This window comes from Oncorhynchus nerka, linkage group LG2 (assembly GCF_034236695.1).
Source record: "Oncorhynchus nerka isolate Pitt River linkage group LG2, Oner_Uvic_2.0, whole genome shotgun sequence".
NCBI classification, from domain to species: domain Eukaryota; kingdom Metazoa; phylum Chordata; class Actinopteri; order Salmoniformes; family Salmonidae; genus Oncorhynchus; species Oncorhynchus nerka.
In genome coordinates, this window is record NC_088397.1 from 88,744,546 (window position 1) to 88,770,085 (window position 25,540).

The following is a 25,540-nucleotide window of genomic DNA, read 5'->3' on the forward strand; positions in this document are numbered from 1 at the left end:
TTGGGCGTTTTGCTCACCACAAGTGTCACGAAACTCATCTGAAGGTAACCCATATAAATGAATGGAAGTATGGCGATATATATATAGATATTAAACCTTAATCTGAAGGTAACCCATATAAATGAATGGAAGTATGGCGATATATATATAGATATTAAACCTTAATCTGAAGGTAACCCATATAAATGAATGGAAGTATGGCGATATATATATAGATATTAAACCTTAATCTGAAGGTAACCCATATAAATGAATGGAAGTATGGAGATAGTTTTGTGCAAACAAACATTTTGGGTTAAACGTGTGTCCCAAAAACTCATTCCTTCTGATAAATGTTTTGACTGTCCTTGTTTTTGTTAGTTTATGAATGCGTTATCCTGTGGTGTTTCTATGGGCTTTAGTAGTGAACCACAAATTCTATATTTTTTTGTATACCTAAAGGGGTCCTACAATTCAGAACCAAATCGCTAAATGATCCATGGTATGAGCATCTTAAAACAATTCTATTTGTTCTCTTAGTAGAACCCACCCCCTTTTTTACAATTCTCAGAATGAAATGCAGTCATACGCTCTGAATTGAAGAGGCAAGTCAAAGAGCATGGGAGCATGGGAGTGACCCAGTCACCAAGCAAGACAAGCAACCAGGGAAAGTCACTCATTTCCCCAGTGACGTCGCCAGAGCCCTCTCCCAGCCTCACAGTTATAAAACGAGGCTTAATGAATTGAAGCTATACATGATGTGTGTATGCCCCAAGTTCAAAAATCAATTGAATGTCATCTCTGATCTTGTACTGTAAGTGACTAGAAACTCTTAGATTTCTTTTGCCATGAAAGCTATGAAAGAGAAGGAGATGAAGTTTCAGCCTCCACATCGGACATGTTGTTGTTGTTTTGATAAATGTTTAGGATTCAAACAAACTGCCACACTGTGTTGTAATGTGTTGGAGAAATGCCTTTTTTTAACATAACCCCTGGTTATTGACTCATGTTACGGTTGTGTTTTCATTTGACATGGCCTGTAAGGTTGTTGTATTTCTGGGTAGCCGAGTACTAGTTAGCCTGTGGAGAATTGTTGTGGGTGACTTTCCAGGACAGTTTTTATTGGTTTATTTTGGTTTGGTCATTCTATCACACAGGCTCTGTAGTGAACAAGACTTTGGTCTGTGCTTTGCCGGTGCAGTGGAAAATTCTCATTGGGGTTTAGAGTTCACACACACATTGCCTTGAAAGCATAGCAGTCAACACCCCACCAGTGAGGTTGCCTCGGCCACTCCCCCCTCTCTCTATTTCTATCTCTTCCTCCAGCCCAGCCCTGCTTCCTTTCACAGCATTGACAGAACTGACACACTTTGGCCTCGACCAATCACAGTTCAGGTCCCATCAGATGTGGGTGCAGGCTACGCAGGCTGGGGTCTACCAGAAGTCTTTCTCGGGACAGAGAACTGTGGGTGGTTCAGTTGAATAGTAGGCTATCTGAGAGAACTTTGGGTGGTTCAGTTGAACAGTAGGCTATCTGAGAGAACTTTGGGTGGTTCAGTTGAACAGTAGGCTATCTGAGAGAACTTTGGGTGGTTCAGTTGAACAGTAGGCTATCTGAGAGAACTTTGGGTGGTTCAGTTGAACAGTAGGCTATCTGAGATAACTTTTTGCTTTCTAGTATTTTCTGGGGAGAGTCTCTCTCAGTTCTCTGTGTCACTGTGCCTGAGCTCTGAGCTTAGGGCTGTAAGAGACAGTACCTTTGGGCTGTGCAGGCAGTGTCTAACTGTGGGCTATAAGAGGTTGTAAAGGTTTTGCCTTACTGTGGGCTGGATGGCTGAGCTGGTGAGAGTGAGGAAGAAACATCTCCAGACACCTATCTCCAGGTAAGAGAAGGGGGAGAAAAAGTGAGTAGCAATGAATTTCTGAACCTTATTAACCTTTCTTGTCTGTGATAAGGTAGGAAGTAAGGTGTTATACTGTACATACTGAGGTAACTGTAACATCCTGAGGTTACTGTGCATACTCAGGTTACTGTAACATCCTGAGGTTAATGTACATACTGAGGTTACTGTACTTGCTCTACTGAGGTTACTGTAAAATCCTGAGGTTACTGTAACATCCTGACGCTACTGTAACATCCTGAGGTTACTGTAACATCCTGCGGTTACTGTACATACTGAGGTTACTGTATATACTAACGTTACTGTAACATGATGAGGTTACTGTACATACTGAGGTTACTGTATATACTAACGTTACTGTAACATGATGAGGTTACTGTGCATACAGAGGTTACTGTACATACTGAGGTTACTCTATATACTGTACTCAGGTTACTGTACATACTGAGGTTACTGTAAAATCCTGAGGTTACTGTACATACTGTACTGAGATTACTGTACATACTGTAACATATGTGCTGCGTCAAGGTCTGAGGACACATCTCTCTCTGTATGGCATGCGGACTGAAACAGTCTACTGCTTTTGTTTCATGAATCTGTCTGCTTGTTGGTTTCTTTTGTCGGTCCGTCCCTCAATAGGCTGTTCTCCGCTTTGTAATGTGGTTGTGAGACCTTTATTTTAACAATTGATATGCATAACCTTGACGTGTTTAGTTTGGAGTTTAGAGTGATAGGACGTGCCACACTTCTCTGTACAACTCCTCACTGCTCCTCATGGCTCTTCGTTGCTCCTTATTGCTCCTCACTGCTCCTTATTGCTCCTCACTGCTCCTCACTGCTACTCACGGCTCCTCACGGCTCCTCACGGCTCCTCACGGCACCTTATTGCTCCTCACTACTCCTCACTGCTCCTTACTGCTCCTCACGGCTCCTCATTGCTCCTTATTGCTCCATACTACTACTCACTGCTCCTCACTGCTCCTCACAGCTCCTCGCTGCTCCTTACTGCTCCTCACGGCTCCTCACTGCTCCTCACTGCTCCTCATTGCTCCTCACTGCTCCTCGCTGCTCCTTACTGCTCCTCACGGCTCCTCACTGCTCCTCATTGCTCCTCACTGCTCCTTATTGCTCCTCACTGCTTCTTACTGATCCTCACTGCTCCTCACTGCTCCTTATTGCTCCTCACTGCTTCTTACTACTCCTCACTGCTCCTTATTGCTCCTCACTGCTCCTTACTGCTCCTTATTGCTCCCCACTGCTCCTTACTGCTCCGTATTGCTCCTCACTGCTCCTTACTGCTCCTTATTGCTCCTCACTGATCCTCACTGTTCCTCACTGATCCTCACTGCTCCTCACTGCTCCTTACTACTCCTCACTGCTCCTTATTGCTCCTCACTGCTCCTTACTGCTCCTCATTGCTCCTAACTGCTCCTAACTGCTCCTCACTGCTCCTCAATGCTCCTCACTGCTCCTCGCTGCTCCTCACAGCTCCTCGCTGCTCCTCGCTGCTCCTTACAGCTCCTCACTGCTCCTCGCTGCTCCTCGGTGCTCCTCATTGCTCCTAACTGCTCCTCGCTGCTCCTCACTGCTCCTCACTGCTCCTCACTGCTCATCGCTGCTCCTCGCTGCTCCTCACTGCCCCTTATTCCAAGATGGCATAGCCGTAGCAGGTCTGTTTGTCTTGTCCCGTCAAGTCCCATGTATATATATTTTTCTTGGTATATATTTCCTATATATATATATATATATTTTTTTTTTAATCTCAATTTCCATCATCGGACTGAACATACTCTCCTGCAACCGCCTCACCCAATGTGGTATGGATCTGCTATTTATTACACTTTAGAACCGGAACTCCGCATCAGCAGCTAGCCAGCTAACTAGCTACTAGCTAGTAGTCAGTTAGTCACTGCTAGCGGTCATCACCGTTAACTCGGACATCAGCCAGCTTCAGCCGGGTCAATTTCTACCAGTCTGCACAGCGCGATATCAACCCATAGCATATCGACTGCTTTTTCTCTACCTCATCTCCGGATTCCTTTCACAAGCTCTGAACCTTTACACCGGATCATCATAGCTAGCTAGCTGCTATCCGAGTGGCTACTCCTGGCTAACGTCTCTGTCCCGAAGCAAGCACCAGTTAGCCTGGAGCTAACCTCGAGCTAGGCCTGTCTCCCGGCTAGCTGAAGAGGTCCATCAGCCAATTCTTGGGCTACAATACTATTTTGCCAATTGGCCTGGACACTTACACAGCCGACACGGAGCCCCACCGATCCATCACGCCTGGTCGGCCAACGTAACCGTCCAAGGAGGTTTCAACAGGCTTTTCCGTTGTGACGTCCCCCGAAGGCCCATCTATTAGCCTGCTAACTGTCTGAATCGCCGTGACTCCAGCTCGCCTAGCTATTCACTCGACCCAATGATCACTTGGCTACACATGCCTCTCCCTAATGTCAATATGCCCTGTCTATTGCAGTTTTGGTCTGTGATTATTGTCTTATTTCACTGTAGAGCCTCCAGACCGGCTCAATAAGCCTTAGTTAGCCCTTTTGTTCCACCCCCCATACATGCAGTGACCTCATCTGGCTTAAATGGTGCCTTTAGAAACAAAACCTCTCTCATCGTCACTCAATGGCTAGGTTTACCTCCACTGTATTCACATCCTACCATACCCTTGTCTGTATATTATGCCTTGAATCGATTCTTCCGCACCCAGAAATCTGCTCCTTTAACTCTCTGTTTCCGAACACACTAGGCGACCAGTTCTTATAGCCTTTATCCGTACCCTTATCCTACTCCTCTTCTGTTCCTCTGGTGATGCAGAGGTTAACCCAGGCCCTGAAGCCCCCAGCTCCACTCCCATTCCCCAGGCGCTCTCATTTGTTCATTTCTATAACCGTAAAATCCTTGGTTTCATGCATGTTAACATCAGAAGCCTCCTCCCTAAGTTTGTTTTACTCACTGCTTTAGCACACTCCACCAACCCTGATGTCCTAGCCATGTCTGAAATTCAGCTTAGAAAGGCCACCAAAAATCCTGAAATTTCCATCCCTAACTAATAATATTTTCTGACAAGATAGAACTGCCAAAGGGGGTGGAGTTGCAATCTACTACAGAGATAGCCTGCAGAGTTCTGTCATACTATTCAGGTCTGTGCCCAAACAATTCGAGCTTCTAATTAAAAAAATCCACCTTTCCAGAACAAGTCTCTCACCGTTGCCGCTTGTTATAGACCCCCTTCAGCCCTCAGCTGTGTCCTGTACACCATATGTAAATTGATTGCCCCCATCTTTCTTCAGAGTTCGTACTGTTAGGTGACCTAAACTGGGACATATTAACACCCCGGCCGTCTTACAATCTAAGCTAGATGCCCTCAATCTCACAGAAATGATCAAGGAACCTACCAGGTACAACCCTCAATCCGTAATCATGGGCACCATCTTAGATATCATCCTGACCAACTTGCCCTCCAAATACACCTCTGCTGTCTTCAACCAGAATCTCAGCGATCATTGCCTCATTGCCTGCGTGTGTAATGGGTCCGCGACCACCACTCATCACTGTCAAACGCTCCCTAAAACACTTCAGCGAGCAGGCCTTTCTATCGACCTGCCTCGGGTGTCCTGGAAGGATATTGACTTCATCCCTTCAGTAGAGGATGCCTGGTTGCTCTTTAAAAGTGCTTTCCTCACTGTCTTAACAAAGCATGCCCCATTCAAAAAAGGTGGAGCTAAGAACAGATATAGTCCTTGGTTCGCCACAGACTTGACTGCCCTTGACCAGCACAAAAACATCCTGTGGCATTCAGCATTAGCATCGAATAGCCCCCATAATATGCAACTTTTCAGGGAAGTCAGGAACCAATATATTCAGTCAGTTAGGAAAGTTAGGAAATGTGCATCCTATAGCACTAATTCCAAAAAGTTTTTGGACACTGTAAAGTCCATGGAGAATAAGAGCACCTCCTCCATGCTGCCCACAGCACTGAGGATAGGAAACATTGTCACCACCGATAAATCTACGATAATCGATCATTTCAATTAGCATTTTCCTATGGCTGGCCATGGTTTCCACCTGGCTACCCCTACCCTGGCCAACATGTCAGCCCCCTGCAGCAACTTTCATTATTATTTTTTTTCTTATTATACCTTTATTTAAACCAGGTAGGCCATTGAACTGCGACCTGGCCAAGATAAAGCAAAGCAGGGAGACAAAAACAACACAGAGATACACATAAACAAACGTACAGTCAATAACACAGAGAAATGTATGTACAGTGTGTGCAAATGTAGAAGAGTAGGGAGGTAGGCAATAAATAGGCCCTAGATGCGAAAATAATTACAATTTAGCATTAATACTGGAGTGATAGATGTGCAGATGATGATGTGCAAGTAGAGATACTGGGGTGCAAAAGAGCAAGAGGGTAAGTAATAATATAGGGATGAGGCAGTCGGTGTGCTGTTTTTAGATTGGCTGTGCACAGGTACAGTGATCAGTCAGTAAGCTGCTCTGACAGCTGATGCTTAAAGTTAGAGAGGGAAATACTCAGCAAACTGGATGTAGTCTATCACAGTGCCATCCGTTTAGTTACCAAAGCCCAATTTACTACCCACCACCGCGACCTGTATGCTCTCGTTGGCTGGCCCTCACTCCATATTCGTTGCCAAACCCACTGGCTCCAGGTCATCTATAAGTCTATGCTAGGTAAAGCCCTGTATTTTCTCAGCTCACTGGTCACCATAGCAACACCCACCCATAGCACGTGCTCCAAGCAGGTATATTGCACTGGTCATCCCCAAAGCCAACACTTGGCTGCCAATGACTTTGGCTGCCTTTCCTTCCAGTTCTCTGCTGCCAATGACTGGAATGAATTGCAGAAATCTCTGAAGCTGGATTCTTATATCTCCCTCTCTAACTTTAAACATCAGCTGTTTGAGCAGTTTACCAATCACTGTACCTGTACACAGCCAATCTGTAAATAGCCCACCCAACTACCTCTTCCCCATATTGTTATTTATCATCTTGCTCTTTTGCACCCCGGTATCTCTACATGCACATCATCATCTGCAAATCTATCACGCCAGTGTTATTGCTAAATTGTAATTATTTTGCCTCTCTGGTCTATTTATTGCCTTACCCTCCCTAATCTTCTACATTTACGCACACTGTACAAACATTTTCTATTGTGTTATTGACTGTAGGTTTGTTTATGTGTAACTCTTTGTTGTTGTTTTTGTCGCACTCCATTGCTTTATCTTGGCCAGGTCGCAGCTGTAAATGAGAACTTGTTCTCAACTGGTCTACCTGGTTAAATAAAGGTGAAATAAAAACAAAAATAAAAAATAGCACCTCACTGCTCCTCACTGCTCCTGACTGCTCCTCACTGATCCTCATTGCTCCTGACTGATCCTCACTGCTCCTGACTGCTCCTCACTGATCCTCACTGCTCCTCACTACTACTTACTGCTCCTCACTGATCCTCACTGATCCTCACTGCTCCTCACTACTCCTCACTGATCCGCACTGCTCCTCACTACACTCCTTACTGATCCTCACTGATCCTCACTGCTCCTGACTGCTCCTCACTGATCCTCACTGCTCCTCACTACTACTTACTGCTCCTCACTGATCCTCACTGCTCCTTACTGCTCCTCACTGATCCTGACTGCTCCTCACTACTACTTACTGCTCCTCACTGATCCTCACTGATCCTCACTGCTCCTCACTACTCCTCACTGATCCTCACTGCTCCTCACTACACTCCTTACTGATCCTCACTGATCCTCACTGCTCCTCACTACTCCTTACTGCTCCTCATTGCTCCTGACTGCTCCTCATTGCTCCTGACTGCTCCTCACTGCTCCTCACTACTCCTCACTGCTCCTCACTGCTCCTGACTGCTCCTCACTGATCCTCACTGCTCCTCACTACTCCTTACTGCTCCTCATTGCTCCCGAATGCTCCTCACTGATCCTCACTGATCCCCACTGCTCCTCACTACTCCTCACTGCTCCTCACTACTCCTCACTGCTCCTCACTGCTCCTGACTGCTCCTCACTGATCCTCACTGCTCCTCACTGATCCCCACTGCTCCTCACTGCTCCTCACTGCTCATCCTGAGGTTACTGTAACATCCTGAGGTTATTGTACATCCTGAGGTTACTGTGACATACTGAGGTTACTGTCAAATCCTGAGGTTACTGTCAAATCCTGAGGTTACTGCACATACTCTACTGAGGTTACCGTACATACTCTACTGAGGTTACAGTACATACTCTACTGAGGTTCCTGTACATACTCTTCTGAGGTTCCTGTACATACTCTATTGAGGTTACAGTACATACTCTACTGAGGTTACAGTACATACTCTACTGAGGTTACCGTAACATCCTGAGGTTACTGTAACATCCTGAGGCTACTGTACTTATGGAGGTTACTGTAACATACTGAGGTTACTGTAAAATCCTGAGGTTTCTGTACATACTCTACTGAGGTTACCATACATACTCTATTGGGGTTACTGTACTTGCTCTACTGAGGTTACTGTGACATCCTGAGGTTACTGTACATACTGAGGTTACTGTACATACTGAGGTTACTGTAACATCCTGAGGTTACTGTACATACTGATGTTACTGTACATCCTGAGGTTACTGTAACATCCTGAGGTTACTATACATACTGAGGTTACTGTACTTATGGAGATTACTTTAACATCCTGAGGTTACTGTAAATACTCTACTGAGGTTACTGTAAATACTCTACTGAGGTTGCTGTAAAATCCTAAAGTTACTGTACATACTCTACTGAGGTTACTGTACATACTCTACTAAGGTTACTGTACATACTCTACTGAGGTTACTGTACATACTCTACTGAGGTTACTGTACATACTCTACTGAGGTTACAGTACATACTCTACTGAGGTTACTGTACATACTCTACTGAGGTTACTGTACATACTCTACTGAGGTTACAGTACATACTCTACTGAGGTTACTGTACATACTCTACTGAGGTTACAGTACATACTCTACTGAGGTTACAGTACATACTATACTGAGGTTACCGTACATACTCTGCTGAGGTTACAGTACATACTCTACTGAGGTCACTGTAAAATCCTGAGGTCATTGTACATACTCTACTGAGGTTACTGTACATACTCTACTGAGGTTACAGTACATACTCTACTGAGGTTACCGTACATACTCTACTGAGGTTACAGTACATACTCTACTGAGGTTACTGTAAACTCCTGAGGTTACTGCACATACTCTACTGAGGTTACTGTACATACTCTACTGAGGTTACCGCACATACTCTACTGAGGTTACAATACATACTCTATTGAGGTTACCGTACATACTCTACTGAGGTTACAGTACATACTCTACTGAGGTTACATTAAAATCCTGAGGTCATTTTACATACTCTACTGAGGTTACAGTTCATACTCTACTGAGGTTACTGTACATACTCTACTGAGGTTACAGTACATACTCTACTGATGTTACTGTACATACTCTACTGAGGTTACAGTACATACTCTACTGAGGTTACTGTACATACTCTACTGAGGTTACTGTACATACTCTACTGAGGTTACTGTACATACTCTACTGAGGTTACTGTACATACTCTACTGAGGTTACAGTACATACTCTACTGAGGTTACTGTACATACTCTACTGAGGTTACTGTACATACTCTACTGAGGTTACAGTACATACTGAGATATTACAACTGGTAATGTATCTTCTGAAACTGAGACGGTACATTAAACGCATGTTTTCCTTCCTCTTTAATCCACAACAAAGCAGTCACATTATCAAGCAGATTATTCTAAATTCGTCATCAAGCATGAAGCCCTCCCGCTGTGTCGCAGCCCTCCCATGCCTGCTATTTTTATGACTGGGCGGCTTTCAGAACCCCCTCGCTGACGTGTGATTAACACACAAGCGGCTCATGTCACTTTCACAGAGTTGACGCCGTCTTCATTTGTTGGCTAACAGTGCAACTGTGATTAAAAATGAAGTGATTGTGGTCCCACCGTGACTAACCTCTTCATAATGCATTCTAAGTACACATGCTGTGCATAACGCATTATAATGCAGGATACATCTTAATAGCTGCTCATAAACATCTATAACAACATTCATAGAGCATTATGAGCAGGCAGCTCAATTGTTAAGCACGAGAACTTGAACACTCATAAACCCTATTTTATGAGAAATGGATTATCACCATCCCTTAAATCAATTTTCAAATGCCAGTGGTTGTTTTTGAACCCTTGAAGTGCAGTGTAGTCTACTCGGGGGGTATTTTATGTTCTAAGATTGGCATATGAGGTCAGAGCAATAGTATGTGAGTTAGTGTTACTGATTTCCCTGTCAATTTTATTTCCTGTGAAAGTATTTTGCCTTGGGGGGGCTGTAGTTTTAGCCTGGGCTGTGTTGTTTTTGATCCAGCGTGTATAGGCTACATATATTTTTTTTTTATTCTTGATTTAGTAACTGTAGACCATAATGAATAGCAGCCTTATAACATAAATGTAGTGAAACACTGATGGTGTCATGAGTCAGTTTGGAGCACCAACTACTAATGCACCGGAGAATAAGTTCAGATATGCATTATATATGGTGAAAAGCACTTAGTGTATGTATCGCTAGGAAGCACTATCAGCATTCTATGAGCTTTCCATCTGGATTTTATCAGCATTCTATGAGCTTTCCATCTGGATTCTATCAGTGTTCTATGAGCATTCCACCTGGATTTTATCAGCATTCTATGAGCATTCCATTTGGATTCTATCAGTGTTCTATGAGCATTCCACCTGGATTTTATCAGCATTCTATGATCATTCCATCTGGATTCTTTCAGCCTTCTATGAGCATTCCATCTGGATTCTATCAGCGTTCTATGAGCATTCCATCTGGATTCTATCAGCATTCTATCAGCACTCAATCAGCCGATTCGACCCTTTGAATTGATATACACTAAATATATAAAAGTATGTGGACACCCCTTCAAATTAATGGATTTGGCTACTTCAGCCACACCCGTTGCTGACAGGTGTATAGAATTGAGCACACAGCCATGCACAAACGTTGGCATATTAATTCATTTATTTTACCTTTATTTAACTGCATAGATTACCATTTGCAGCAGAATGGCCTTACTGAAGAGCTCAGTGACTTTCAACGTGACACCGTCACAGTATGCCACCTTTCCTACAAGCCAGTTCGTCAAATTCCAGCCCTGCTAGAGCTGCCCCGGTCAACTGTAAGTGCTGCCTTGGGAAGTGGTAAGCCACACAAGCTCATAGAACGGGATCACCAACTGCTGAATAGCGTAGTGTGTCTGTCCTTTGTTGCAACACTCACCACCGAGTTCCAAACTGCCTCTGGAAGCAATGTCAACACAATAAGTGTTCATTGGGAGCTTCATGAAATGGGTTTCCATGGCCGAACAGCCACACACAAGCCTAAGATCACCATGCTCAAAGCGTTGGCTGAAGTGGTGTAAAGCTTGCTGCCATTGGACTCTGCAGCAGTGGAAGCGTGTTTTCTGAAGGGATGAATCACACTTCACAATCTGGCAGTCCGACGGACGGGTTTTGCTTATGCCAGGAGAACACTACCTGCCCCAATGCATAGTGCATGGTTCGGGCCCCTTAGTTCCAGTGAAGGGAAAGCTTAATACTACAGTATACAATGACATTCTAGATGATTCTGTGCCTTCAACTTTGTGGCAACAGTTTGGGGAAGGCCCTTTCCTGTTTCAGGATGACAATACCTCCGTGCACAAAGCGAGGTCCAAACAGAAATGGTTTGTTGAGATCGGTGTGGAAAAACTTGATTGGCCTGCACAGAGCCCTGACCTCAACCAATGTTCCCTCTAATTCTAATTTACCTGCCAATGCATTGTTGTTCTGGACATTTATTTAAATTATATTTGAAAATTTGAGGTAGGCTATATAGGCAATATGATCACAGGCTATAATAGATCTGTTGTTGTATTGCTTGTGAGGCACAGCCATACAATTAAATCATTTGTTTTTATTTTTTATTTTACTGGGCTGATGGTGAATGCATCTGATGGTCAGTCTCAGCATGCCTCCACTCTCCCTTTCCTCCACTGACACTGACCAAAAAAGGACACAGTATTCAAACTCTAAACATTTTTGTAATCTCACAGTATCGATTTTTCAGTAACAATCTTTTATCCCTGCTATGTTACTGAGACATCCGATTGGCCAGCAGCAGGCCTATAGTGCACTTGATTTACTCTCTGGGAAGGCAGAGTTCGTACCTTCAGACACTTTAAATGATTACAAATGGCAACAATTGGCCTACCCTGCGTGCAGGGCAGCTGAATCGGGTGCACCTACTGCCAACAGCCCGAGACGAATACAAATAATAGGAACACAAGGCTTTATAGTTGGGTTTTTACAGAAATGTTCGGTAATCGACTAGGAATGCCTTGGAGATCAACCAGTCGATCGTGATCGACCGGTTGGTGACCACTCCTCTAGAAAGTTAAGTAAAGTTCAAGCTCGTGCTTCTCTCCGTGGGCTGATATTTGACCTTCACCCCATCGAACACCTTTGGGATGAATTAGAAAGCCGACTGCTAATTGCTCAACATCAGTGCCTGACCTCACTAATACTCTTGTGGCTGAATGGAAGTAAGTCCCCGCAGCAATGTTCCAACATCTAGTGGAGAGCCTTCCCAGAAGAGTGGAGGCTGTTATAGCAGCAAAGGGGGACCAACTCCATATTAATGCCCATGATTTTGTAATGAGATATTCGATGTGCAGGTGTCTACATACTTTTGGTCATGTACTGTATCTAATTCTGTATGCATGCCATTTTAAGATGCGGTGGCCGTATAACCAAATGATTGAAAGTTTGGGCAGTTTTCCTATTTAATGGAAAATATGGGGCTAATGATAGAAAATGTGGGGCTAATGATAGAAAATGTGGTGCTAATGATAAAAAATGTGGGGCTAATGATAGAAAATGTGGGGCTAATGATAGAAAATGTGGGGCTAATGATAGAAAATGTGGGACTAATGATAGAAAATGTGGGGCTAATGATAGAAAATGTGGGACTAATGATAGAACATGTGGGGCTAATGATAGAAAATGTGGGACTAATGATAGAAAATGTGGGGCTAATGATAGAAAATGTGGGACTAATGATAGAAAATGTGGGGCTAATGATAGAAAATGTGGGGCTAATGATAGAAAATGTGGGGCTAATGATGCCTTCCTGCCACTGGTTCTCTGGTCCGCTCCACACCTCACGGAGTAGTATTACAACTCTTCCAAATGATTGATATTTATTAATTGTCTCTCTCTCTCCCTCCATCTCTTTCTCTTTCTTTCTTTCTTTCTTTCTTTCTTTCTTTCTTTCTTTCTTTCTTTCTTTCTTTCTTTCTTTCTCTCTTTCTATCTCTCTCTCTCTCTCTCTCTCTCCTTCCCCTCGTTCTGTCCCTCTCTCTCTCTCTCTCTCTCTCTCTCTCGCTCTTCTCCCCCCCTCTCTCTTTCCCGTTCTCTCTCTCTCTCTCCCTCCATCTCTCTTTCTCTTTCTTTCTTTCTTTCTTTCTTTCTTTCTTTCTTTCTTTCTCTCTTTCTATTTCTCTCTCTCTCCTCTCCCTCTCTCTCTTTCCCTCTCTGTCTCTCTCTCTCTCGCGCGCTCTTCTCCCCCCTCTGTCTTTCCCCCTCTCTCTCTCTCTCTCTCTCTCTCTCTCTCTCTCTCTCTCTCTTCTTCTCCCCTCTCTCTCTTTCCCTCTCTCCCAGTTTCCCAGACCTTTCATCCTATTGTCAAAGCATTGCCAGCTCATAACATTGATCCATAATATACAAACACAAGGCTTTTGGGGGGGAAATTGCTTAGTAATTGCTCCCATCATATACCTGACTGTGTTTTGAAAACACTGCTGTCTTACTGAATATCTTGTTGTTGATGATAGTGTTGTGCTATGACAGGAACCAAGGTTATTCATCAACAAAATGTCATCCTCCACTCCTACTTTAAATTAAACCCAACATTAAAGGCATAAAAGCTCTGATGAAGGTCGTGAGGCTGATACTAAGCAAGTGCAGCGTGCAGGATTTTCTTTCCTCTAAAAGTTCATTAGTAACACCATCATAAATCCTTTATATTGCCTATATCATGTGTAAAGTGCTTATGAAGACTTTTGGGACTCTCTTTCCAGGCTGAGGTGTATGGTCAAGCAATTGGAAGAGAAAGATGTGGACTTCGAAGATCTGAAGAAGAACTTGGACTACACAGCATCCTTACTGGAAGCTGTTTACTTTGATGGGACCAGGTAAAGTGTGGCCTTTAGTGTGATTATATTGTATGATACTGTAAGCCCCTACTGCCTGCTTAAGGCCTGGAACGCATTTACGAACCAACTATATCAGCATATCCTTGTTTCCACTCTGAACACAATGCTCCACATTATGTGTTGTCTATATTTAATATTTGAGCCATAAGGTGTTCCAAGGCAAGCATGTCTACTTGTCTATATTTAGTATTTCCCCTTAGACACCCTGTCTCCTTTGATATGACCCCAAAGCACCTTGATGAAGGCTGTCATGAAGGCTGTGATAATCGATATGAAGATGGCTGTAATGAAGGATGTAGAGAAAGATATGAAGATGGCTGTAATGAAGGAAATAAAGATGGCTGTATTGAAGGCTGTGATGAAGCCTGTGGTGAAGGCTGTAATGAAGGCTGTAATGAAGGATATAAAGATGGCTGTAATGAAGGCTGTGATGAAGGCTGTGGTGAAGGCTGTAATGAAGGCTGTAATGAGGGATATAAAGATGGCTGTAATGAAGGCTGTGATGAAGGCTGTGGTGAAGGCTGTAATGAAGGCTGTGGTGAAGGCTGTGGTGAAGGCTGTGGTGAAGGCTGTAATGAAGGCTGTAATGAAGGATATAACGATGGCTGTAATGAAGGCTGTGATGAAGGCTGTGGTGAAGGCTGTAATGAAAGCTGTAATGAAGGCTATAATGAAGGATATAAAGGTGGCTGTGATGAAGGCTGTGATAAAGGGTATAAAGGAGGCTGTGATGAAGGCTGTGATGAAGGGTTAAAAAAAAGAAAGCTGTAATGAAGGATATAAAGAAGGCTGTGATGAAGGATATAAAGAAGGCTGTGATGAAGGCTGTGGTGAAGGCTGTGATGAAGGCTGTGATGAAGGGTAAAAAAAAGAAGGCTGTGATGAAGGATATAAAGAAGGCTGTGATGAAGGCTGTGATGAAGGATATAAAGAAGGCTGTGATGAAGGCTGTGGTGAAGGGTATAAAGCAGGCTGTGATGAAGGATATAAAGAAGGCTGTGATGAAGGCTGTGATGAAGGATATAAAGAAGGCTGTGATGAAGGCTGTGATGAAGGCTGTGGTGAAGGGTATAAAGCAGGCTGTGATGAAAGCTGTGATGAAGGTTGTGATGTAGGTTGTGATGAAAGTTGTGATGAAGGCTGTAATGAAGGAAATAAAGAAGGCTGTGATGAAGGCTGTGGTGAAGGCTGTGATGAAGGGTGTAAAGAAAGATTGTGATGAAGATTGTGATGAAGGGTATAAAGAAGATTGTGATGAAGGCTTGATGAAGGTTGTGTTGAATTTTGTGATGAAGGCTGTGATGAAAGGCTGTCATGAAGGAAATAAAGAAGACTGTGATGAAGGCTGTGATGAAGACTGTAATGAAGGAAATAAATAAGACTGTGATGAAGGCTGTGATCAAGGCTGTAATGAAGGCTGCAATGTTTCCATCTACTTAAATGTGTCATTCAACAGAGTGTGATTGCTGTACCGCTTAGAATAAGGGAAACGAAAAAGAATGTGTCCCTGTCCCTGTTCCCATCACTGTCTCTCCTCTCTCAGGCAGGTCTGATTTGCTATCTCTTTCTCTCCTCTCTCAGGCAGGTCTGATTTGCTATCTCTCCTCAGGCAGGTCTAATTTGCTCTCTCTTTCTCTCCTCTCTCAGGCAGGTCTGATTTGCTATCTCTCCTCAGGCAGGTCTAATTTGCTCTCTCTCCTCAGGCAGGTCTGATTTGCTATCTCTTTCTCTCCTCTCTCAGGCAGGTCTGATTTGCTATCTCTCCTCAGGCAGGTCTAATTTGCTCTCTCTTTCTCTCCTCTCTCAGGCAGGTCTGATTTGCTATCTCTCCTCAGGCAGGTCTAATTTGCTCTCTCTCCTCAGGCAGGTCTGATTTGCTATCTCTTTCTCTCCTCTCTCAGGCAGGTCTGATTTGTTATCTCTCCTCAGGCAGGTCTAATTTGCTCTCTCTTTCTCTCCTCTCTCAGGCAGGTCTGATTTGCTATCTCTCCTCAGGCAGGTCTAATTTGCTCTCTCTCCTCAGGCAGGTCTGATTTGTCCACTCTCAGGCAGGTCTGATTTGCTCTCTCTCTCCTCTCTCAGGCAGGTCTGATTTTCTCTCTCTCTCTCCTCTCTCAGGCAGGTCTGATTTGCTCTCTCTCTCCTCTCTCAGGCAGGTCTGATTTGTCCTCTCTCTCCTCTCTCAGGCAGGTCTGATTTGCTCTCTCTCCTCTCTCAGGCAGGTCTGATTTGTCCTCTCTCTCTTCTCTCAGGCAGGTCTGATTTGCTCTCTCTCCTCTCTCGGGCAGGTCTGATTTGCTCTATCTCTCCTCTCTCAGGCAGGTCTGATTTGTCCTCTCTCTCTTCTCTCAGGCAGGTCTGATTTGCTCTATCTCTCCTCTCTCAGGCAGGTCTGATTTGTCCTCTCTCTCCTCTCTCAGGCAGGTCTGATTTGTCCTCTCTCTCTTCTCTCAAGCAGGTTTGATTTGGTCTCTCCTCTCTCGGGCAGGTCAGATTTTTTCTCTCTCTCCTCTCTCAGGCAGGTCTGATTTGTCCACTCTCGGCAGGTCTGAGTTGCTCTCTCTCTCCTCTCTCAGGCAGGTCTGATTTTCTCTCCTCTCAGGCAGGTCTGATTTGCTATCTCTCCGCAGGCAGGTCTGATTTGCTCTCTCTTTCTCTCCTCTCTCAGGCAGGTCTGATTTGCTATCTCTCCTCAGGCAGGTCTAATTTGCTCTCTCTCCTCAGGCAGGTCTGATTTGCTCTCTCTCTCTCTCCTCTCTCAGGCAGGTCTGATTTGTCCTCTCTCTCCTCTCTCAGGCAGGTCTGATTTGCTCTCTCTCCTCTCTCAGGCAGGTCTGAATTGTCCTCTCTCTCTTCTCTCAGGCAGGTTTGATTTGCTCTCTCCTCTCTCGGGCAGGTCAGATTTTTTCTCTCTCTCCTCTCTCAGGCAGGTCTGATTTGTCCACTCTCAGGCAGGTCTGATTTGCTCTCTCTCTCCTCTCTCAGGCAGGTCTGATTTTCTCTCTCTCGCCTCTCTCAGGCAGGTCTGATTTGCTCTCTCTCCTCTCTCAGGCAGGTCTGATTTGTCCTCTCTCTCCTCTCTCAGGCAGGTCTGATTTGCTCTCTCTCCTCTCTCAGGCAGGTCTGATTTGTCCTCTCTCTCTTCTCTCAGGCAGGTCTGATTTGCTCTCTCTCTCCTCTCTCAGGCAGGTCTGATTTGCTCTATCTCTCCTCTCTCAGGCAGGTCTGATTTGTCCTCTCTCTCCTCTCTCAGGCAGGTCTGATTTGCTCTCTCTCCTATCTTCGCTCTGGATAAGAGCGTCTGCTAAATGACTTAAATGTAAATGTAAATCTTAGGCAGGTCTGATTTGTCCTCTCTCTCTTCTCTCAGGCAGGTTTGATTTGCTCTCTCCTCTCTCGGGCAGGTCAGATTTGTTCTCTCTCTCCTCTCTCAGGCAGGTCTGAGTTGCTCTCTCTCTCCTCTCTCAGGCAGGTCTGATTTTCTCTCCTCTCTCAGGCAGGTCTGATTTGCTATCTCTCCGCAGGCAGGTCTGATTTGCTCTCTTTTCTCTCCTCTCTCAGGCAGGTCTGATTTGCTATCTATCCTCAGGCAGGTCTAATTTGCTCTCTCTCCTCAGGCAGGTCTGATTTGCTCTCTCTCTCTCTCCTCTCTCAGGCAGGTCTGATTTGCTCTCTCTCTCCTCTCTCAGGCAGGTCTGATTTGCTCTATCTCTCCTCTCTCAGGCAGGTCTGATTTGTCCTCTCTCCTCTCTCAGGCAGGTCTGATTTGCTCTCTCTCCTCTCACAGGCAGGTCTGAATTGTCCTCTCTCTCTTCTCTCAGGCAGGTTTGATTTGCTCTCTCCTCTCTCGGGCAGGTCAGATTTTTTCTCTCTCTCCTCTCTCAGGCAGGTCTGATTTGTCCACTCTCAAGCAGGTCTGATTTGCTCTCTCTCTCCTCTCTCAGGCAGGTCTGATTTTCTCTCTCTCTCCTCTCTCAGGCAGGTCTGATTTGCTCTCTCTCCTCTCTCAGGCAGGTCTGATTTGTCATCTCTCTCCTCTCTCAGGCAGGTCTGATTTGCTCTCTCTCCTCTCTCAGGCAGGTCTGATTTGTCCTCTCTCTTCTCTCAGGCAGGTCTGATTTGCTCTCTCTCTCCTCTCTCAGGCAGGTCTGATTTGCTCTAACTCTCCTCTCTCAGGCAGGTCTGATTTGTCCTCTCTCTCCTCTCTCAGGCAGGTCTGATTTGCTCTCTCTCCTATCTTAGGCAGGTCTGATTTGTCCTCTCTCTCTTCTCTCAGGCAGGTTTGATTTGCTCTCTCCTCTCTCGGGCAGGTCAGATTTGTTCTCTCTCTCCTCTCTCAGGCAGGTCTGATTTGTCCACTCTCAGGCAGGTCTGAGTTGCTCTCTCTCTCCTCTCTCAGGCAGGTCTGATTTTCTCTCCTCTCTCAGGCAGGTCTGATTTGCTATCTCTCCGCAGTCAGGTCTGATTTGCTCTCTCTTTCTCTCCTCTCTCAGGCAGGTCTGATTTGCTATCTCTCCTCGGGCAGGTCTAATTTGCTCTCTCTCCTCAGGCAGGTCTGATTTGCTCTCTCTCTCTCTCCTCTCTCAGGCAGGTCTGATTTGCTCTCTCTCTCCTCTCTCAGGCAGGTCTGATTTGCTCTATCTCTCCTCTCTCAGGCAGGTCTGATTTGTCCTCTCTCCTCTCTCAGGCAGGTCTGATTTGCTCTCTCTCCTCTCACAGGCAGGTCTGAATTGTCCTCTCTCTCTTCTCTCAGGCAGGTTTGATTTGCTCTCTCCTCTCTCGGGCAGGTCAGATTTTTTCTCTCTCTCCTCTCTCAGGCAGGTCTGATTTGTCCACTCTCAAGCAGGTCTGATTTGCTCTCTCTCTCTCTCAGGCAGGTCTGATTTTCTCTCTCTCTCTCTCTCAGGCAGGTCTGATTTGCTCTCTCTCCTCTCTCAGGGTCTGATTTGGTCTCAGGCAGGTCTGATTTGTCCTCTCTCTCCTCTCTCAGGCAGGTCTGATTTGCTCTCTCTCTCTCTCAGGCAGGTCTGATTTGTCCTCTCTCTCTTCTCTCAGGCAGGTCTGATTTGCTCTCTCTCTCTCTCTCAGGCAGGTCTGATTTGCTCTATCTCTCCTCTCTCAGGCAGGTCTGATTTGTCCTCTCTCTCCTCTCTCAGGCAGGTCTGATTTGCTCTCTCTCCTATCTTAGGCAGGTCTGATTTGTCCTCTCTCTCTCTCTCAGGCAGGTTTGATTTGCTCTCTCTCCTCTCTCGGGCAGGTCAGATTTGTTCTCTCTCTCCTCTCTCAGGCAGGTCTGATTTGTCCTCTCCAGGCAGGTCTGAGTTGCTCTCTCTCTCCTCTCTCCTCTCTCAGGCAGGTCTGATTTTCTCTCCTCTTTCAGGCAGGTCTGATTTGCTATCTCTCCGCAGTCAGGTCTGATTTGCTCTCTCTTTCTCTCTCTCTCAGGCAGGTCTGATTTGCTATCTCTCCTCGGGCAGGTCTAATTTGCTCTCTCTCCTCAGGCAGGTCTGATTTGCTCTCTCTCTCTCTCCTCTCAGGTCTGATTTGTCCACTCTCAGGCAGGTCTGATTTGCTCTCTCTCTCTCTCTCAGGCAGGTCTGATTTGCTCTATCTCTCCTCTCTCAGGCAGGTCTGATTTGTCCTCTCTCTCCTCTCTCAGGCAGGTCTGATTTGCTCTCTCTCCTCTCTCAGGCAGGTCTGAATTGTCCTCTCTCTCTTCTCTCAGGCAGGTTTGATTTGCTCTCTCCTCTCTCGGGCAGGTCTGATTTGCTCTCTCTCTCCTCTCTCAGGCAGGTCTGATTTTCTCTCTCTCTCCTCTCTCAGGCAGGTCTGATTTGCTCTCTCTCTCCTCTCTCAGGCAGGTCTGATTTGTCCTCTCTCTCCTCTCTCAGGCAGGTCTGATTTGCTCTCTCTCCTCTCTCAGGCAGGTCTGATTTGCTCTCTCTCTCCTCTCTCAGGCAGGTCTGATTTTCTCTCTCTCTCCTCTCTCAGGCAGGTCTGATTTGCTCTCTCTCTCCTCTCTCAGGCAGGTCTGATTTGTCCTCTCTCTCCTCTCTCAGGCAGGTCTGATTTGCTCTCTCTCCTCTCTCAGGCAGGTCTGATTTGTCCTCTCTCTCCTCTCTCAGGCAGGTCTGATTTGTCCTCTCTCTCCTCTCTCAGGCAGGTCTGATTTGCTCTCTCTCCTATCTCAGGCAGGTCTGATTTGTCCTCTCTCTCTTCTCTCAGGCAGGTTTGATTTGCTCTCTCCTCTCTCGGGCAAGTCAGATTTTTTCTCTCTCTCCTCTCTCAGGCAGGTCTGATTTGTCCACTCTCAGGCAGGTCTGAGTTGCTCTCTCTCTCCTCTCTCAGGCAGGTCTGATTTGCTCTCTCTCCTATCTCAGGCAGGTCTGATTTGTCCTGTCTCTCTTCTCTCAGGCAGGTTTGATTTGCTCTCTCCTCTCTCGGGCAGGTCAGATTTTTCTCTCTCTCTGATTTGTCCTCTCTCAGGCAGGTCTGATTTGTCCACTCTCAAGCAGGTCTGATTTGCTCTCTCTCTCCTCTCTCAGGCAGGTCTGATTTTCTCTCTCTCTCCTCTCTCAGGCAGGTCTGATTTGCTCTCTCTCCTCTCTCAGGCAGGTCTGATTTGTCCTCTCTCTCCTCTCTCAGGCAGGTCTGATTTGCTCTCTCTCCTCTCTCAGGCAGGTCTGATTTGTCCTCTCTCTCTTCTCTCAGGCAGGTCTGATTTGCTCTCTCTCTCCTCTCTCAGGCAGGTCTGATTTGCTCTATCTCTCCTCTCTCAGGCAGGTCTGATTTGTCCTCTCTCTCCTCTCTCAGGCAGGTCTGATTTGCTCTCTCTCCTATCTTAGGCAGGTCTGATTTGTCCTCTCTCTCTTCTCTCAGGCAGGTTTGATTTGCTCTCTCCTCTCTCGGGCAGGTCAGATTTGTTCTCTCTCTCCTCTCTCAGGCAGGTCTGATTTGTCCACTCTCAGGCAGGTCTGAGTTGCTCTCTCTCTCCTCTCTCAGGCAGGTCTGATTTTCTCTCCTCTCTCAGGCAGGTCTGATTTGCTATCTCTCCGCAGTCAGGTCTGATTTGCTCTCTCTTTCTCTCCTCTCTCAGGCAGGTCTGATTTGCTATCTCTCCTCGGGCAGGTCTAATTTGCTCTCTCTCCTCAGGCAGGTCTGATTTGCTCTCTCTCTCTCTCCTCTCTCAGGCAGGTCTGATTTGCTCTCTCTCTCCTCTCTCAGGCAGGTCTGATTTGCTCTATCTCTCCTCTCTCAGGCAGGTCAGATTTGCTCTCTCTCTCCTCTCTCAGGCAGGTCTGATTTGCTCTCTCTCCTATCTCAGGCAGGTCTGATTTGTCCTGTCTCTCTTCTCTCAGGCAGGTTTGATTTGCTCTCTCCTCTCTCGGGCAGGTCAGATTTTTTCTCTCTCTCCTCTCTCAGGCAGGTCTGATTTGTCCACTCTCAAGCAGGTCTGATTTGCTCTCTCTCTCCTCTCTCAGGCAGGTCTGATTTTCTCTCTCTCTCCTCTCTCAGGCAGGTCTGATTTGCTCTCTCTCCTCTCTCAGGCAGGTCTGATTTGTCCTCTCTCTCCTCTCTCAGGCAGGTCTGATTTGCTCTCTCTCCTCTCTCAGGCAGGTCTGATTTGTCCTCTCTCTCTTCTCTCAGGCAGGTCTGATTTGCTCTCTCTCTCCTCTCTCAGGCAGGTCTGATTTGCTCTATCTCTCCTCTCTCAGGCAGGTCTGATTTGTCCTCTCTCTCCTCTCTCAGGCAGGTCTGATTTGCTCTCTCTCCTATCTTAGGCAGGTCTGATTTGTCCTCTCTCTCTTCTCTCAGGCAGGTTTGATTTGCTCTCTCCTCTCTCGGGCAGGTCAGATTTGTTCTCTCTCTCCTCTCTCAGGCAGGTCTGATTTGTCCACTCTCAGGCAGGTCTGAGTTGCTCTCTCTCTCCTCTCTCAGGCAGGTCTGATTTTCTCTCCTCTCTCAGGCAGGTCTGATTTGCTATCTCTCCGCAGTCAGGTCTGATTTGCTCTCTCTTTCTCTCCTCTCTCAGGCAGGTCTGATTTGCTATCTCTCCTCGGGCAGGTCTAATTTGCTCTCTCTCCTCAGGCAGGTCTGATTTGCTCTCTCTCTCTCTCCTCTCTCAGGCAGGTCTGATTTGCTCTCTCTCTCCTCTCTCAGGCAGGTCTGATTTGCTCTATCTCTCCTCTCTCAGGCAGGTCTGATTTGTCCTCTCTCTCCTCTCTCAGGCAGGTCTGATTTGCTCTCTCTCCTCTCTCAGGCAGGTCTGAATTGTCCTCTCTCTCTTCTCTCAGGCAGGTTTGATTTGCTCTCTCCTCTCTCGGGCAGGTCTGATTTGCTCTCTCTCTCCTCTCTCAGGCAGGTCTGATTTTCTCTCTCTCTCCTCTCTCAGGCAGGTCTGATTTGCTCTCTCTCTCCTCTCTCAGGCAGGTCTGATTTGCCTCTCTCTCTCTCTCAGGCAGGTCTGATTTGCTCTCTCTCCTCTCTCAGGCAGGTCTGATTTGCTCTCTCTCTCCTCTCTCAGGCAGGTCTGATTTGCTCTCTCTCTCCTCTCAGGCAGGTCTGATTTGTCCTCTCTCTCCTCTCTCAGGCAGGTCTGATTTGCTCTCTCTCCTCTCTCAGGCAGGTCTGATTTGCTCTCTCTCTCTCTCTCAGGCAGGTCTGATTTGCTCTCTCTCTCTCTCTCTCAGGCAGGTCTGATTTGCTCTCTCTCTCTCTCTCAGGCAGGTCTGATTTGTCCTCTCTCTCTCTCTCAGGCAGGTCTGATTTGCTCTCTCTCCTCTCTCAGGCAGGTCTGATTTGTCCTCTCTCTCTCTCTCAGGCAGGTCTGATTTGTCCTCTCTCTCTCTCTCAGGCAGGTCTGATTTGCTCTCTCCTATCTCAGGCAGGTCTGATTTGTCCTCTCTCTCTTCTCTCAGGCAGGTTTGATTTGCTCTCTCCTCTCTCGGGCAAGTCAGATTTTTTCTCTCTCTCCTCTCTCAGGCAGGTCTGATTTGTCCACTCTCAGGCAGGTCTGAGTTGCTCTCTCTCTCCTCTCTCAGGCAGGTCTGATTTGCTCTCTCTCCTATCTCAGGCAGGTCTGATTTGTCCTGTCTCTCTTCTCTCAGGCAGGTTTGATTTGCTCTCTCCTCTCTCGGGCAGGTCAGATTTTTTCTCTCTCTCCTCTCTCAGGCAGGTCTGATTTGTCCACTCTCAAGCAGGTCTGATTTGCTCTCTCTCTCCTCTCTCAGGCAGGTCTGATTTTCTCTCTCTCTCCTCTCTCAGGCAGGTCTGATTTGCTCTCTCTCCTCTCTCAGGCAGGTCTGATTTGTCCTCTCTCTCCTCTCTCAGGCAGGTCTGATTTGCTCTCTCTCCTCTCTCAGGCAGGTCTGATTTGTCCTCTCTCTCTTCTCAGGCAGGTCTGATTTGCTCTCTCTCTCCTCTCTCAGGCAGGTCTGATTTGATCTATCTCTCTCTCTTTGTCCCTCTCTCTCTCAGGCAGGTCTGATTTGTCCTCTCTCCTCTCTCTCAGGCAGGTCTGATTTGCTCTCTCTCTATCTTAGGCAGGTCTGATTTGTCCTCTCTCTCTTCTCTCAGGCAGGTTTGATTTGCTCTCTCCTCTCTCGGGCAGGTCAGATTTGTTCTCTCTCTCCTCTCTCAGGCAGGTCTGATTTGTCCACTCTCAGGCAGGTCTGAGTTGCTCTCTCTCTCCTCTCTCAGGCAGGTCTGATTTTCTCTCCTCTCTCAGGCAGGTCTGATTTGCTATCTCTCCGCAGTCAGGTCTGATTTGCTCTCTCTTTCTCTCCTCTCTCAGGCAGGTCTGATTTGCTATCTCTCCTCGGGCAGGTCTAATTTGCTCTCTCTCCTCAGGCAGGTCTGATTTGCTCTCTCTCTCTCTCCTCTCTCAGGCAGGTCTGATTTGCTCTCTCTCTCCTCTCTCAGGCAGGTCTGATTTGCTCTATCTCTCCTCTCTCAGGCAGGTCTGATTTGTCCTCTCTCTCCTCTCTCAGGCAGGTCTGATTTGCTCTCTCTCCTCTCTCAGGCAGGTCTGAATTGTCCTTCTCTCTCTCTCTCAGGCAGGTTTGATTTGCTCTCTCCTCTCTCAGGCAGGTCTGATTTGCTCTCTCTCCTCTCTCAGGCAGGTCTGATTTGTCTCTCTCTCCTCTCAGGCAGGTCTGATTTGCTCTCTCTCTCCTCTCTCAGGCAGGTCTGATTTGTCTCTCTCTCTCTCTCAGGCAGGTCTGATTTGCTCTCTCTCTCTCTCTCTCAGGCAGGTCTGATTTGCTCTCTCTCTCTCTCTCAGGCAGGTCTGATTTTCTCTCTCTCTCCTCTCTCAGGCAGGTCTGATTTGCTCTCTCTCCTCTCTCAGGCAGGTCTGATTTGTCCTCTCTCTCCTCTCTCAGGCAGGTCTGATTTGCTCTCTCTCCTCTCTCAGGCAGGTCTGATTTGTCCTCTCTCTCCTCTCTCAGGCAGGTCTGATTTGTCCTCTCTCTCCTCTCTCAGGCAGGTCTGATTTGCTCTCTCTCCTATCTCAGGCAGGTCTGATTTGTCCTCTCTCTCTTCTCTCAGGCAGGTTTGATTTGCTCTCTCCTCTCTCGGGCAAGTCAGATTTTTTCTCTCTCTCCTCTCTCAGGCAGGTCTGATTTGTCCACTCTCAGGCAGGTCTGATTTGTCCTCTCTCTCCTCTCTCAGGCAGGTCTGATTTGCTCTCTCTCCTCTCTCAGGCAGGTCTGATTTGTCCTCTCTCTCCTCTCTCAGGCAGGTCTGATTTGTCCTCTCTCTCCTCTCTCAGGCAGGTCTGATTTGCTCTCTCTCCTATCTCAGGCAGGTCTGATTTGTCCTCTCTCTCTTCTCTCAGGCAGGTTTGATTTGCTCTCTCCTCTCTCGGGCAAGTCAGATTTTTTCTCTCTCTCCTCTCTCAGGCAGGTCTGATTTGTCCACTCTCAGGCAGGTCTGAGTTGCTCTCTCTCTCCTCTCTCAGGCAGGTCTGATTTGCTCTCTCTCCTATCTCAGGCAGGTCTGATTTGTCCTGTCTCTCTTCTCTCAGGCAGGTTTGATTTGCTCTCTCCTCTCTCGGGCAGGTCAGATTTTTTCTCTCTCTCCTCTCTCAGGCAGGTCTGATTTGTCCACTCTCAGGCAGGTCTGAGTTGCTCTCTCTCTCCTCTCTCAGGCAGGTCTGATTTTCTCTCCTCTCTCAGGCAGGTCTGATTTGCTATCTCTCCACAGGCAGGTCTGATTTGCTCTCTCTTTCTCTCCTCTCTCAGGCAGGTCTGATTTGCTATCTCTCCTCAGGCAGGTCTAATTTGCTCTCTCTCCTCAGG

At 46.5% G+C, this 25,540-nt stretch overlaps 1 protein-coding gene across 1 annotated transcript in view; it reads left to right on the forward strand.

The window, feature by feature from the left end:
- Positions 1-1,392: 1,392 nt before the first annotated feature.
- LOC115121694 (dual specificity calcium/calmodulin-dependent 3',5'-cyclic nucleotide phosphodiesterase 1B-like) overlaps positions 1,393-25,540 on the forward strand; it is a 50,186-nt gene continuing 26,038 nt past the window's right edge. The window contains exons 1-2 of the mRNA XM_065004209.1: positions 1,393-1,862; positions 14,106-14,219. Of these exons, the coding sequence (XP_064860281.1) occupies positions 1,810-1,862; positions 14,106-14,219 (167 nt within the window). The 5' untranslated portion in view covers positions 1,393-1,809. The remainder of the gene's footprint in view (positions 1,863-14,105; positions 14,220-25,540) is intronic.